The sequence below is a fragment of the Elephas maximus genome, chromosome 20 (genome assembly GCF_024166365.1).
Source record: "Elephas maximus indicus isolate mEleMax1 chromosome 20, mEleMax1 primary haplotype, whole genome shotgun sequence".
Lineage (NCBI taxonomy): Eukaryota > Metazoa > Chordata > Mammalia > Proboscidea > Elephantidae > Elephas > Elephas maximus.
Window position 1 is genome coordinate 36,144,014 of NC_064838.1, and position 16,656 is coordinate 36,160,669.

Consider the following 16,656-nt stretch of genomic DNA (forward strand, 5'->3'; position numbering starts at 1 on the left):
TTGGTTAGCAGCTGTAGCACTTAACCACTATGCCACCAGGGTTTTTGGTTTATTATTGTTCATAATTCGAGCAGTTCCCCAATGTCACGCTCATGAACTTCATGAAATCCTGCATTTTCCACAAGATTTGCAATTCTTCTTTGCAACCTATTGAAGTTGTTCATAGCATTAGATCAGCAGGGAAAAGCTGCCCCTCCCCAGCAGAGCCTTTGAAGGAATGTTGGGATCAACATTGAGTTTAGAGGGACATTTGAGTGGGAACACATTTTGTGAGAACCCTTTCATTGGTAGATAGTTGCACATTAGGGTAACTTGCTTTCCTACACAATCCTCTTGCTGTGGGCATTTAGTTATTGAATGCTTAGATAATGAGAACCCCTGGCATATTTGCCCCATATTACAGATGAGGAAACTGAGGCTTATAGAGATTAGCTGACTTGCGCATGGCCATACTTCAAGAAAGCAGCAGATCTGGGTTTTGATGCTGGAGTCCCCACAGTTCACCCATCCTCTTGCTCTCATTCTGAATGTCACAGGTGTCAACCGATTCTATGACAACATCCAAGAGATGGTTGGCTCTAGGCCCTGCATCTGGTGGAAACTCTGCTGGTCCTTCTTCACCCCAATCATTGTGGCGGTAAGGGCAAGACCTGTTAGAAAGAGGTTAGACCAGGCCCTGGGGTGTCTCGAGTCTGGGGAGAAACTTCTGGAGGCACAGGCAGGTAGAAGAGGCCCTAATGCCCCTGCTCGTAGTAATACTACGCCCTACCATTTGTTGACCATCATCCTCCCAAACTTCAAGAAATAGGCATTGTTGTCCCTACTTCACTGGAGAGGAAACTGGAGCTCAGCCAGCTAGCATCACCCAGCTCATTAGTGGCAGAGCTGGGATTCAAACCAGGTCTGCCTGATTCTGAAGCCCAAGATATTCCCACTCCGAGGTCTCTCATTCCCTCCCACAAGGGGGAGCTGAGACACGGGCAGGCCTGGAAGGGGGGCGCCCAAGGTCCCTGGGGTGGGGGCTGGGCCACTGCAAATGTTGTGCCCTGTATAAGGGCACCCAGCCCATGGGGGAGTAGGGCTGACATCTAACCCTTGTCCTGTTTGTGAAGCTGGTTAACTTGGAGGAATAGCTTTTGCTATTGGCCCTCCAAGAGGGAACAACTTTTTCTATTGGCCCTCTCAGAGGGGGCGTCTTTTTCTCTTATGTATAAAGGCACCCTCTGTACTAGCAGTGGCCTTGGGTAAGAGATTCCCCAAGATGCTGGGCCCTGTGAGGGTCAGCCTTGTGGCAGGATGAAGGGCAGTGGGCCTCTTAGCTTCAGGGTCTTGTGGAGGGGCCTTGGCTGTTCAATCTGGTGACTGACTGCGCTCCCATTTCCATTCCTTCTCCCCCATCCACCAGGGTGTGTTCATTTTTAGTGCTGTGCAGATGACTCCCCTCACCATGGGAAGCTACGTTTTCCCCAAGTGGGGCCAGGGAGTGGGCTGGCTCATGGCCCTGTCTTCCATGGTCCTCATCCCTGGGTACATGGCCTACATGTTTCTCACCTTAAAGGGCTCCCTGAAGCAGGTAAGTCCCTCCTCTGCCCTCCAGAACTTTCTTTCATCTGCATTGCAGTCCTCTTCCCCACTGTGCCGCTCTGCACTACTCTCTCAGAGCTCACAGTCTAGTTTGAGGGGACAGAGAAATCAACAGCCAATAACAACAGAGTGTTAGAGGAGCCACAACTGGGGTAAGCCAGTGAGCAATGGGAGCCAGGAGGAGGAGCCCTCAGCCCTGTCTGGGTTAGGAGAATTGGAGAAGGCTTCCTGGAGGGGGAGATAGCTAAGGAGAGCCCTGAGGATGAACCAGAGTTAAAAGTAGAAGGAGAAGAAATGTTCCTGGAAGGGGAGGAGAACATGTGCAAAGGCCCAGAGGTATAAACTGCATTTGGTGAACTGAGGGGTATAAGTGTGGCTGGAGGGGAGAGTGGGGAGCGGGGAGGGGGAGCGATAAGAGATGAGGCTGGGACTGTAAGAAGCTCAGATAAGAACCTGAAGGGCTTTGAAAATCAGGAAAAGAATACTCCTGAGGACCATGGGGAGCCATTTAAGAATTCACAGCAGATGGTTTGTTGGAGTCAGATTGTTGAGGACTTACTCTAGATCTCTTTTGTGGCCTTGACAAAGAGAAGCATGGTCTTATCCACAAGGAAAGGCAGAGCCTGCCTCAGCATGGGCCCTGCAGCACATGCTAGGTCTACACTGGCTTTTTGTTAATTACTCTCAAGTCTTGAGTGAAACAAGGCAGTGCCGGAGGCGCCCAGGTAAAAGAGGACTGCTGGGGCAAGTGCAGGCTAAGCCTTCACTAAGGAGGGCCCAGACTGGTGCTTCTTCACCTTATTTCCCAAGACGTACCTGACAGACCTGCTCAGAGCCAGCAGGGAGAGCTCTAGTGTCTGTGGCATAAGAAAGGTGGGCTGTGGGCTGTGCTGGACCAGCTGTGTCCTTCACAGATGGAGAAGCCGACTCCCCCCCGAGGGGAAGCTGCTTTCCCAACTCACACAGCAAGTTATTAGCAGAGCCAGGGCTTGCAGTCTTCCCTTCCAACTCCAAATCCAGAGCTGTCTTTGTCCATTATCTGGTCAGGTCTTATAGAGTGTCTGGGGGTGGGGCGGGGGGACATCGTGGAAACAAAACCCCGGCAAAGGTCCTGGGAAAGGGCAGGCACATTATCTGATGGGGCCGGATGGCCAAGGATGTGTGTATAGAACAGCCTCGGGTGTTCATCCGTTCAGTAAATATGTATTGAGCACCTACTTTGTGTATTGTCAGTGCTGGGGACATAGCCTTGAACACAACGGGCAAAAATCCTACTCATGGAATTTACATTGTGGTAGAGGAAGATCAGCAATTAACAAAATACTGATTCTGACTCATAGCAGCCCTATAGGACAGAGTAGAACTGCCCCATAGGGTTTCCGAGGAGTGGCTGGTGGATTGGAACTGCTGATCTTTTGGTTAGCAGCTGTAGCTCTTAACCAGTATGCCACCAGGACTGCTGAGAAAAATATGTTAGATGGAGAAAAATAAAGTAGGAAGAGGGTTTAGGGGGAAGGGCAGGGCTTTATTGAGAAAGTAACACTTGAGCAAAGACATAAGGAGGTAGAGAGCGAGATGTGTAACTATCTGAAGGAAGGACATGCCAGATAGAGGGGCCAACAAGTGCAAAGGTCCTGAGGCAGGAGCATGCCTGGCACGTTCAAGGAGCAGCAAGGAGGCCACTGTGACAGGAGGATAGTGTGACGGGGACATCATTGAGATCTGACAGGTAACAGGGCCAAATCATGTAGTGCCTTATAGGACCCTGGCATTTACTCATGGTGAAAATGGGAGCCATTGTTGGGTCCTGGGGAGTAGAAAGATGCTATCTGATATTGGCTTTAACAGAACCCTTACGGCTATTGCATTGAGAATAGAATGAAGGGGGTGAAGGGCAAGAATAGAAACAAGGGTCGGGCAGTTAGGAGTTACTGCAGTAATCTTAGAGGAGACATGGTGTGGACTGGGAAGGACCATGGAGGATGTGGAGATGTAGTCAGAGTCTGGGTATGGTGTGAAGGCAGAGCGGACAGGTTGTCCTTGAAGAATGGAGCTGCGAGTTCCCACCACCCCATCCGGAATTTCCCTTCCGTATGCCCACAGCGCATCCAGGTCATGATCCAGCCCAGCGAAGACATCGTGCGCCCTGAGAATGGTCCGGAACAGCCCCAGGCCAGCAGCTCAGCCAGCAAAGAGGCCTACATCTAGGGGTGTGGGGCCACGCAGACCCAACACTCTCACCTCCCTATCTGGCTGAGCAGGACCACCACTTGATGTCTGAAGATACCATCTATCTCAACCTACCTCGAGTGGCGAATCCAGACACTGTCACCAGGCAGAGAGGGGAGGTGGGGGACAGTTAATGCCCTGGGTAGGCCCCACTGTGGGCAAAGATTCCGGTGACTTCAGCAGCCTGCTGGCTGGTAACCTTTTTAATCCAGGCCCCAGAAGCACCTGGAAATCTAAGTGTGTAAGTGCCATGGTAGGTCATTTCCATTCCACCAGCGAGTCTGCTGTGATGCGGGCTACACTCCTGATTTTTTAGTCGTATTCCTGACTGTTCTCTTATTGCCAAAACCCATGACTGTTATCTTGGACTTTGCAGGAGTAGGGTCCCATCAGAATGCTGCTGCTTCGTACCCATGACAAGGGCATTTTGTACAATGGGAATTTCCAGGGAGAGCTCACGCTAATTGACAGGGAGTCAGTGTAGGTTTTACTTTTATTTTTGGGTTTTCTCATTTCCAAGGCAGCTCAACAACACACCCCCAAAGACCTCAGCCCTATTCCCAGATCTGCTTCCCAAGCAATCTACGCAGCTTCGCGCTTTCCCCCCCGCTACAGCTAAGCTTCCCTGCAGGTGCCTCCCCAGGCTATACTAACTGTAACCAGCCCAACAGCAATCATTCCTGAGGGGCCTTGCATGTTGGAAAACAGCCACAAGCACAATTGATGTTTTTATTGCCATTTTAGGAGACCTAAGGTCCTGCTGGGAGACTCCCTAATCAGGGCCTCCACTTTATCTTAAGCTGGCCAGTTTTACAGACAGAGCACGAAACAGCTGCAGAGGTAACCAAGTTGAAGGGTCTATCAGAGAGTTCAGAGGGAGCCAATTATATTTTGGTCTCCCTCTTTAACTCTCTCCCCTCACTGCTACCCCATTCCAAGTGGCTGCCTCCATGCCTCCCCTGAAATTGCTCAGCAGAAATCTCCTCACTGCCACTCAAATCAACCCATCCCGCTAACTGAGGAGCTAGTGTTAATCCAGAGCCCCCCTTCCCACAATGCTTCCAAGATTAAAACTGCTTCGTTGAGGAGCAGTATTTGTTCCTTTCCAGAACTGGGCTCCGCGGTGGTAGTGGTGGCGACAAATCAAGTGAAGACAGTTGTTTGCAATCTCTAGGAACTCAGCATTTCTCATCTGCCAGGAGGATGGGTTCCCATGTAGCAAATCGTATATTGTGCCCTGTAGCTCCTAGCTAGTTAGCTCGCAAACTGTATTTTATGACTAATCCTTAATAACTATGGTAATTAACTGTGACTGTGGATTTTTTAATCTCTTGTCATTCTCATCCAAAAGTGACCAGCATACCAGTTCTTGCAATAAAGTATTACCCTCAGAATATTAAGCACATTATTGTAGAGAAGAAAAAAAACACTGTACATGTACACATGTAGAAATGCACACACATGCACATTTATTCTCAACGCGTGGCACCTGGGGTCTTCTTTGATATTGTGTAGGAAACCTAAACCTTTTCCTGAGGTCATCTGTAAGATAGTCTCATTGCTAAGATACCCCCAATGCCAACTGGTGGATCCATGATAAAATACAGAAATCTTGTGAAATCATAGGGTTTAGAATGAAAAGAAGACTTTTCACTGTGTCCCATGGTCCGCCTCCCACCCCATGTGTGAATTCCTTTAGAATAAGGGCAAGCAATCTTCTAACTTTCTCTTTGTTCTTCAACGTGAAACCGAGACCATGTTGTTCTAGGACAAACGCGGTGTATTTCATGTTTGTAAGCAATTCTAAGTGAGATGTTTGGCAAGAAATCTCCAAACAGATTTCGACCCAAACTGACCTTCTATAGCACAATACTAAGTGTCGTACAATTACTGTGAGAACTGTGAATATGTGTAACTTTTTTTAGTATTTGCCCTGGGCGGGGGAAAGATATTGTATTATCACATATGCTTTTTTCTTTTTTTTTGCAATAAGGATTTATTCTCAGAACACCAAGTAAATTTATCTCTATATAAAAAAATATATGTAATATATACATATTCAAACTATATACAGAGCCTGTTTTAAAAATTACAGTATTATTTAGTAAAATGATCTGTTCTATGGACCAAATGTAAAGATATTTATAAATGAAGATGCATTTTAAATGTCTATAAATGTCTATAACTAGAGCACGGGCGTTATGTAAGTTTCTAAGAATTTAGAGGAAAAATAATAAAGGTTCTATGATATACAGCTTAAGACGTTGAATTCTTTGGAGTGGAGCACAACAGCCTGTTTCGTCAGAACAACAATGCATATACACACATTTTTTTTTCTGACGGGAAGAGAGAGATTTGGGCTCAAAGATCTAGCAAGATGGAGTTGAATTTCCAAAGCCTTGGGAATGAATAGAGAGAAAATGACTCTGAGCTACATGTTTTTTGTTGTTGGCTGTCATGGAGTCGAACCCTGACTCATGGAGACCCCATGTACAACTGGATTGGACCATTGTGCTCCCTAGGGTTTTCATTGGCTGATTTTCAGAAGTTGATCGCCAGGCTGGAAGCACCACTGAAGCTTGTTCAGCAACACGCAAGCCTCCACTGGCAGATGGATGGCTGTGCACGAGGTGCATTGGCCAGGAATCGAACTGGTCTTCCACGTGGAAAAATCCTGCGTCATTCTCATCCTCTGCAAGGATTCTGGGAAGCCATGTTCCGGGCACATCCAGCTGCCCCAGCAGGACCACCAGAGGAGCTGGGGGAAAAGTCAGACCAGCTTCATGGGTGTGCGTCCTGTACAGTCGCCCACGGTCCTGTGCTCAGGAGGGTCCTGGGCTTGATTTCATGCTTTGTTGTTGTCACCATCTTGAAATTCTCGAGAATTTTGTCTTGTAACTTGTGCTTTGTAAGTGAAGTCTGGTGGGACAATGGAGCATCCACGTGAGCAGGGAAGATACAGCCATGAATTGTTCCCACTGCAGTTCTGTGTAGCCCCTTTTGTATACAGCATGTCTGGTGTCCCAAGAGCAGAGGGGAGCCCCTGTGTGGTACAAACAGGTAACACACTCCACTGCTAATCGAAAGGTCAGAGGTTCCAGTCAACTCAGAGGCACCTTGGAAGAAAGGCCTGGTGATCTTCTAAAAAATCAACCATTGAAACCCCTATGGAGCACAGTTCTACTCTGACACACCTGGGGTCCCCATGAGTCAGAATCAACATGACAGCAATTGGTTTGGGTTTTTTTTTCCCCCTTGCACGGGGGTGGGGAGGAGTGGGACTATCAGCCAACAGGGATGAAGAAGACAGCCTCCCAAACCCTTGGACAATTGATTTGGCAAGGACATCTCAAAGAAAGGTGGTGTTTTTCCTTCAGGAGAACAGACAAAGGAATAAATTTTAAAAGCATCCTCCTGGATTGGGTGCCCCAGCTGCCTCTCCCCCATTTCTTTTGCTGGCTTCTTCTCCTTCTCTCTCTCCTGCCACAGCTGGCTGGCTACACTCCTTCCTGGCCCTTCTTCCCTGAACGCTCAGTACTTAGAGCTCAAACTTAAAGGAAAGCCAAATGAGAACCTCACTGTTCAAAGGCAGCAACGATGCTTTCCTTTATGGTCACCACTACTCCCTGACGCTACACTTAGGCCCTTTCTCCAGGTCCCTGCTGTGCTTCTCAACCCCTGCTTTTCAGAGGAAACTTGGAGCCAGGTCAGAGGGCTCAGGACCGGGAAAAATCTTAAAGGTCATCTGGTTCTACTGAAGTTGCTTTGTTTCCAGAGAAGCTCTGTAAAGTGCATACGAGTCGCCTGAGGGTCTTGTTAGAATGCAGATCCTGATTCAGTAGGTCTGGGGTGGGGCCTGAGAGTCTGCATGGCTAACAAGCTCTCAGGTATTCTGGTGGTCCTTGCCCACACTTCGCACAGCAAGGATCCCCATCCAGCCTCTTCTAAAACACTGAGTGTTTACCACCTCCCAAGGCGATGGACAAAAACTCTAACTAAAACTATCTTAAATGCAAAAGAGTTTGTTGACTCATGAAAAAAAATTCAGTTCTGGCTTCAGGCACAGCTGGATCCAGGTGCTCAAAGGATGGCATCAGGAATCAGTCTCTCTCTACCTCTCAGCTCTGCTTTTCTCCATCCAGACTCCATTCTCAGACTGGCTCTACCCTTAATGAAGGGAAAAAGTAGCTGCCAGCAGTTTAGGGCTTACGGCCTACCAGATTTGGCAAATACACTATAAAGTGAGCTGTTTGTTCCAAATACTTCTGTCACAAGCCCTGAGGCTGGGTCTCATCAGACCAGCTTAGGTCACATGACAACCTCCTATCTGATCAGTGTAGCCAAAAGAATGGAATATGCTGATTGGCCAGGCCTGGGTCACCTGGCCACCTCTTGGCCTGGGGAATGGATCAGTTGCACCCAAGCACAAGGACTAAGAATTGGGGGACTGGTGGGTCCCCAAAAGAGAAAGAATAATAGATGCTGAGCAGGCAAAAATAGCAAAGGTCCACAAGAGCAAGCCATTATCTCTTCAAATAACCCTTAGAAAGTCCTTCCTTGGCATGAATCTTCCAATGGTTGTACCCATTGCTCCAATTTCTAGCTCAAATCCCCTGTGCTGTGGACTGATCAGGAAGTCTGATGGAAAGGAACTGGACATGGACGAAACGGGTTGAGACAGGCCGGGCTATTGTCGGGTAAACCCGGGGGGGGAAGTCAGGCGCACTGCCTTCACCCTGTCCAAACCACATTGTCGCTCAACTGGGCTACTGCCACGCGCTCTGCACTTGTCTCCCTGCCTCTAGTCCTGCCCCTATAATCCATTCTGCAACAGCAGTCTGAGTAATCTTTGGAAAACATAAATCAGATCACAAGGTTTCCATGTTTAAAATCTCCAGTGGCTTCTCCTACCACATCTAGAAAAAGTCCATCTCCCTATCCCGGCCTATAATGTTTTCCATGATCTGGCCACTGTCTGACTTTCTGATCTCAATGCATACCACTCACCCTGTCGTTCAAGGTACTCCATTAGGCCATCTCTCTGTCCCATGAGCCCTCCAACCTTGTTCCTGCCACAGGACCTTTGCACCTACTGTTTCTGCTGCTTGAAATGTTGCTCAGTGGGGCAGCTGCTTCAGCCCTGGAAGGTCAGGGATGACTTGCGAGAGAAGGAGCCACCTACACTAGCAACCAAAGGATGACTTAGCCACAGAAACTTTGGTCAAACTGTGGTCCCAGCCCTGCCCAAGAAGGATGAAGAGGAGTTTGTCAGAAGGCCAGAGGGGGCAGAGGAAGCAAAGGTCCAGGGGCTTGGAACACAGAAGCACAGGCAGAAAAGTACCTGCACTTTCATATTAGGGAAGCCAGGAACACATTCTGCCCCAGGGCCTTTGCACCTGCCGCCTCCCTGCCTCATCTGCTCTTCCCCTAGATAGCCTCAAGATAGGCTCCTTCTCATCATTCAGGTCTCTGACCAAATGTCACCTCCTCACAGAGGCCTCCCCTGACCACCCGGCTAAAATAATACCCTCCTTGTCTCTCTCTGCTGTATTTTTAGCATTTATAACCAAGCCCTGGTCTTTGAAATTGCTTCATACACATGCAAAACCTGCATGATGAAAAAGGAAAACCAACAAAGAATTGCCGTATTTGAATTGTGTTGTTAGCAAAGAGTTTTGAATATACTGTGAACTGCCAGAAAAATGAACAAATCAGTCTTGAAGTACAGCCAGAATGTCCCTTAGAAGCAAGAATGGAAAGACTTCATCTTGCTTACTTTGGCCACATCATCAGGAAAGACCAATCACCAGAAAAGGACATCATGCTTGGTAAAGTGGAGGGCCAGTGAAAAAGAGGAAGACCCTCAATGAGATGGATTGACATGACCTGCAACAATGGGGTCAAACATAGCAACAACTGTGAGAATGTCACAGTACTGGGCAAGGTTCATTCCGTTACACGTAAGGTCACTATGAGTCAGAGCTGATTCAACAGCACCTAAAAACAATAGCACTTATATGTTTACTAATTTACTGTCTATCTACCCACTATAAACAAATTTCCAGGAGTACGGAGACTTTTTCTAGTTCACTGCTCTGTCCTACATGCCTAGGACAATGCCTGACACATAGTAGGAACTCACCAAATACTTGCTGAATGGGTGGATGGATGGATGGATGGATGGATGGATGGATGGATGGATGGATGGATGGATGGATGGATGGATGGATGGATGGATGGATGGATGGATGGATGGATGGATGGATGGATGGATGGATGGATGGATGGATGGATGGATGGATGGATGGATGGATGGATGGATGGATGGATGGATGGATGCACGGATGGATGCACGGATGGATGCACGGATGGATGCACGGGTGGATGCACGGGTGGATGGGTGGGTGTTTGGGTGGATGGGTGGGTAAATAGATAAACAGGGGATGACAGTGTAATAGTAGCTAAGGGTGCTAACTCTGGGCTCAGTCAGCCCTTGATGTGAGTTCCAATGCTGCTGCTCACTCTCCATGTGACACCGAACATGTTACTTAAATCTCTTTACGCCTCAGCTACCTCATAAAGTTATATTAAAGATGAAATGTTTTAAAACAAGCAAAGCACATAGCGCAGCATCTGGCACAAAATGAGCTCACAAAAAATAGTAGGCATTATTATAACAATGGTTTCCAAACTGTGTCCTTGGAAGGACGTCTTTTAGCAGAGCCCAATACCCAGAGGCCTGTGTTTTGAAGGATTTTGTCTACCAAACTTCACTTGATAATTAAACTATTTCCTCCTTTCTATTAATCAGATGTGGCTGCTAATTAGAGCTCCTGATTAGTATGAGGTAACCAGGGTGACAGTGCTGAGCTGATATCATTCCAGGCAAAAGCACAGAAATGTGGATTTGAGGTACCCAATGTGCCCGACGGTGGGTAATTATGTGATTTCCACTGGGCCTTCTGCAATATGGAAATCGAGGTTACTGGTCTTTCCAAGGACCCTCACAGGTCCAGGGCCGCAGGGGGGGCCTGTGACTCCATCAGCTCACAAAATGTTTGACTGCAGACTTTGTGCAGGCTTGTATTTCTGCTTTTAAAATCAAAACTATGCAGATTGCCTTGAGGAGCCAACACCTTCTAGTCCAGTTGCTCTATTCGATTTCTAGGGTTGCCGTAACAGAGTACCACAAGGTGGGTGGGTTTAAACCACAGAAGTTTATTGTCCGTCAGTTCTGGAGGCTACAAGTCTGAGATCAGACTGTCAGCGGGGCCATGCTCTCTCTGAAGGGTCTAGGGGAAGACTCTTTCTTTTCTCTCCCAGCTTCTGGTAGCCCCAGGCTTTCCTCGGCTTGCAGCTGCAGCATAACTCTGCAGTTATCTTTTATGAGGACACCACTCAGATTGGATTAGTACTCACCCTACTCCAATGTAACCTCACGTTAACTGATAACATCTTCAGAGACCCTATTTCCAAACAAGGTCATGCTCGCAGGTAACAGGGGTTAGAACCTCAACATATCTTTTTTTGGGGAACACAATTCAACTCATAATGGTGGCCACAATCCTTGATCAAGTTAATAGAAAAGATCATGGAAATGGCTCCCAGTCTTGAAGCTCAAATCTTGGGCGAATCTATATTCATCTTCTTCAGATGAACTCTCACAAGTGGAATTGCTAAGAAGAAAGCCTGCATTTTTAAGACGACTCCTACCTAGTTTGCACTGTCCTCCAGGAAAGCTATAACCTGTTTTCATTCCCCCCAGAAGTACATGGTAGTGATAATCTCCCCCACACCCTTTCCAAAGCCAGGTCTTGGTAGTTTAAAAAATATTTTCCAATTTGAAACCTACAGAGGTCTTATTGATTAGACTTATATTTCTTTGACTTTTACTGATGCTGGACTTCTTATCATGTGTTTTTTGGCCTTTGCATTTATTTTGTAAATTAACACTTCATGGACATTTTTGTTTTTGTATTTGTCTTATTTGTTTGCAAAAGTTTTTTTTTATATATTTTAAGGTTATTAACATTGTGCCTTACATATCGAAAATACACATTAAATCTTAGATAATTAAATGATATTTAAGTTTCATTCTGTTGTACATAGGGTCTCTATGAGTTGGAACTGACTTGATGGCACCTAACAACAACACAACATATGTATCTATCTCTTCTCCCAAAGAAGACCTCTTCCTGTTTCCTGTTTTCTAATTCCTGGCTTCTCCAACTTCAACCCTTTTAGAGCGTAAGATGGGGTATTGAGCTAAAGTTAGAAAAACAAATTTCAGCCACCTCCTTTTTGAGAACACTGCTGGTGGTCTAGCGTCTCACTTGGGTGTGCCAAGTGTAGCAGGGTGTGCCAAGTGGGAACGGGGAGTAATTGCCACCTTCTTTTGCACCTTCCTCCCTGGGTCAAAGATTGATGACTTAGTATAAAGTGCCTAGAACAAGGCCTGGTACGTGGTAAATGCTCAGATCAGGTCATCCCGATGATCTGTTTTCTGTAACCCCACAATAACACCCACTGATAACTCTCTGTCCTCACAAACCATCCCTTTCACGAAATATTTAGAACCTTGCCTGGGACAAACCTCAAACTCTCTTAGCAGTTGTCAGGGCTACTTAGAGAAAGTGCTTAGCTGGGCTTTATAGTCGTGGTAATAGTAACAATAATGTATTAGTCAGCCATAAAGAGAAATGAAGCCTTGATCCATGCTACAACATGGATGAACCCTGAAACCTCAGGCTGAGTGAGTAAGCCAGTCACAAAAGGACAAAGATGGTATGATCCCACTTATATGAAACGTCTAGAACAGGCAAGTTCATTAGTGGTTACCAGGGGAGGGAAGTGGGGGGCGAGGGGTCTCATTGCTTAGGGGACCATGAGTTCTTGTTAAGGGTGTTGGAAAAATCTAGAAACAGTGGTGATTGTTGAACAAGCTGAAAGTGATTAATGCCACTGAACTGTACATGCAAAAAAATGTTGAAATGGAAAAAAAAAAGTTGTTAAAGCACACCACAACCAAAATAACGATAACCATAATGATAATAATAATGACTGCATTGAGGCCCTACTAAGTACGAGGCCATGTGCCGAACGCCTTGCCAGCATGTTCTCCTGTCACCCTCTGAGCTATAGCTGGCCTCATTTTTGCGCTCCAGCCATAGCTCCTTAGCCATTTTGTGCACACTGGCTGCCCAAGCACCTTCACTGTGCTACCCAGCACGCCCTGTCCTTGTCACAGACACAGGTATGATCTTTATAATGGGAAAAACACAACAAACAGTATCTTTAAAAAATCACAAAGCAGCACAGGCTTGCCAGTGTGGAGGAGGACAATTTACTGACAAGAACGTCTCATTAAATCATGGACATGCAGTTAAGGACTGTGTATATTTTGCTACTTGAGGAAATTTGTCTTGTAGTAAAGATGCTAATGGGGACGTGAGTAAGGAGAATGCATGCACAGATCACGTTTACAAACCATGCCAGGTAGGAGAGACCCTGGCTGGTGTGAACAGTTAACAGCTCAGCTGCCAACCGAAAGTTGGAGGTTCAAGCCCACTCGGAGGTACCTCAGACGAAAGGCCTGAGGATCTACTTCCATAAAAGCAGTCATTGAAAACCGTTTGGACCTTGAGCATTATGCTCTTTTAAGAACTCTCTATATGGGATCAAATCGACAACAGTAATTAGAAAGATTAGACAGTAACCTTAGGGGGAAGTGAGCTTAGTTTAATGGGGGAGGAACAGCTCAGAAAAGGAAGGTGAGAATGGTTGCACAGCCCAGAGAATGTGATCAATACCACTGAATGGTACATGTAGAAACTGCTGAGTTGGTATATGTTTTACCGTATATATTCTCAATGACAACAAAATAAAATTTGTTTTTTAAAAAAAGGCTCTACCCCAAAATGCTGCTACATCAGCATCACCAAAGGATAAAAAAAAAAAAAAAAACCCACTGCTGTCGAGTGGATTCTGACTCATAGCGACCCTACAGGACAGAGTAGAACTGCCCCATAGGGTTTCCAAGGAGCCCTTGGTGAATTCGAACTGCCAGCCTTTTGGTTAGCAGCCTTGCTCTTAACCACTATGCCACCAGGTTTTTTCACCAAAGGATATACCTGGCAAATTCAGCTTGTGGTACATATGATACAGTACAACTCTTGCTGTTGTCATTGTTGTTAGGTGCCATCCAGTCAGTTCCAGCTCACAGCAACCCTATGTACAAGAGAATGAAACGCTGCCCAGTCCTGTGTCCATCCATCTCGTTGACAGTCTTCCTCTTTTTCAATGACCCCCTACTTTACCAAGCATGATGTCTTCCAGGGCCTAGACCCTCCTGATAACATGTCCAAAGTAGGTGAGACGAAACCTTGCCATCTTTGCTTCTCAGGAGCATTCTGGCTGTACTCCTTGCAGATGGGTATTTTCCTGGATTATGAATTGGGAGAGGTTTCATTTTATAACACAAATGATAGCTCTCATATTTATCCTTCGCTGATACTTTTACAGAAAAACTTTGGTCTTATTTCTCTACTGGACCTACTTCAAACACTATTACAATCTTTAAAGTCACAAATAAATAGTGAATGACCGGCAAGACGATTTATAACTTTTTGCATTTTCTTTCTGCCATAGCAGAAAGTTTTTAGGATATTGGATAGTCCTGTTTAATTTTGGGGGATAATATGCTTTTAAGAGTCACCGTGATTATTTTTTCAGTACCAGGAAGAAAGTCATTTTTTGTTCCCTCTGTTTTAATAACTCATTGTAATATGAGGTTTGTAACGCCTATTTCACAGGGATGACATGGGAATCAAGTACAAAATGCTTTCCAAATCCAAAAGGCAGAACTTCAGAATTACTGCTCTTTTCTTATCAGCTTGTTTTCTGCCAATAAAGGTATCTTATCACATTAAAAAGAAAGAAAACCATTTGGAGCCCAGTTCTACTCTGGCACACACGGAGTCCATGAGTGGGAGTTGACCCAACGGCAGCTGGTTATGCCAAGTAGCACCAACCCAGAGGACCAGAGCACAGAAGGGTCTTTAACTGTGTCTTCAAAAGAAGAAAACTTCAAGCCAAAAAAAAAAAGCTGATCCCAGGCGCCATCTCAGGCATTCCTAAAGCAGGAAGTATGGTCTGGGTCCCAGGAATTGCATTCTAGCGAGCACCCCAAGCCTTTCTGCTGTAGGAGATCTGCTGGGGGCCACATTAAGCATCGCTGCTTAAAACAGACATCCAGGACCTTCTACAAAACAACTGACCTAGATTTTTTAAAAAATGCCAAGGTCATAAAAAGACAAAGATTGAAGACTTATTCAGATTAAGGAAACATGAAGACTGAATGCCATCTTGAATTGGATTCTGGACGAGAAAAATGTTTTGTTTTTCCTTTTGCTATAAAGGGCATTAGTGGGACAAAAGGTGAAATTTGAATGAGATACGTAGATTAGATAATAATATCGGATCAACGTTAATGTCCTGATTTTGATCAATGCGCTGTGATTAAGTAAGCGAATATCCTTGTTCTTAGGAAATGCCTGCAGAAGTATTTAGGGAGAAAGGGGTAGAATACTTGTGTGTGTTTGTGTGTGTGTAGGGAGAGAGAGAGAGAGCAGGCAAATGTGGGAAAAGAACAGCCGGGGAATCTGGGTGAAGGGTATATAAACTGAGTCAACTGCAGCTCATGGCGACCCCACATGTGTCAGAGTAGGACAGTGCTCCATAGGGTTTTCAATGGCTGAAAAGTAGCAGTAGATTGCCAGGCCTTTCTTCTGAGGCACCTCTGGCTGGACTGGAACCTCCAACATTTCAGTTAGCTGCTGAGTGTGTTAACCATTTGTACCACCCAGCAACTTGAAGGGTATATAGGGACTCTTTATACTCATTTTGTAACTTCTAAGCCTGAAATTATTTAAACAAATAATCTAGGATGAGCCTGGTTAGCACCTTTGTTTGATGAAAGCAAGGTTTCATTCCGGTTTGAACCCCTGCTGGGAATTTGCATTTCCACCCCCGATAGAACTGAATCAGAATCTACAGTTTAACAAGACCCCCAGGTGATTCTTGGAATCTCGTTAAAATGTAGATTCCGATTCAGCCTATCTGGGGTAGAAATGCAAGTGCTCAACAGGAGTTCCAACTGGAGAGAACTGATGGAAGCCCTGGATGAAAGCTTTACAGGTGAGGCTTCCTGGACTGCACCTCCGTGATGAGGGGGCGGGGAGATGGACACACAGTCCATGGTTTGACTAGGATGTCTTCCTGTCATTGCCTGTCTTCTCCTGGCAAACTCCTTTCAGGTCTCAGCTTAGAGGTCACCTCCCCATGAAGTCTTCCAGGATCACCTCCCTCCCTGGCTGTGTCAGGTCCCTTCCTCTGTGCTGCCAGAGCTCCCGTTGGTCACTCAGTCACTGACACTGTTTACTTGTCTCCCGCACTGACCTAGGAGCCCCCTGGGGGTTGGAGTGTGTGTGTGTCTCATCTGTCTTTGTCACCAGTCCTGGCACAAAGTTCGGTTTGTGTTACTACTCAAAAGAGATCAGCTTTTGCTTTCCTGTTCCTGAGATGTGGGATTTTGTAAGCCTGCGGTCGACACTAGCTAACTAAGCCCAGCCTCATCTCTCATTCCCCCAGCACCGGGCACAAAACGACCATAAGGTAGGTCTGATCACCCCCCATTTTATGACTTAGGAGAAATGAAATGGCTTGTTTTAAAAAAAAAATTAAATGAATGAATGGGCAGAGGTAGAAGGTGCAGTGTATTCTGTGACCCTGTATTAGGGGAAGGAGAGGGATCCCAGGAGACAGACTCCATTCAGCCTGAGGAAG

General features: G+C 46.2%; 1 protein-coding gene across 1 annotated transcript in view; it reads left to right on the forward strand.

Annotated features, from left to right (window-relative positions):
• The window catches only part of SLC6A1 (solute carrier family 6 member 1), a 53,237-nt gene extending 47,069 nt beyond the window's left edge, over nt 1-6,168 (forward strand). The window contains exons 14-16 of the mRNA XM_049861845.1: nt 537-637; nt 1,406-1,573; nt 3,688-6,168. Coding sequence (XP_049717802.1) covers nt 537-637; nt 1,406-1,573; nt 3,688-3,792 — 374 coding nt within the window. The 3' untranslated portion in view covers nt 3,793-6,168. The remainder of the gene's footprint in view (nt 1-536; nt 638-1,405; nt 1,574-3,687) is intronic.
• Nucleotides 6,169-16,656: the final 10,488 nt, after the last annotated feature.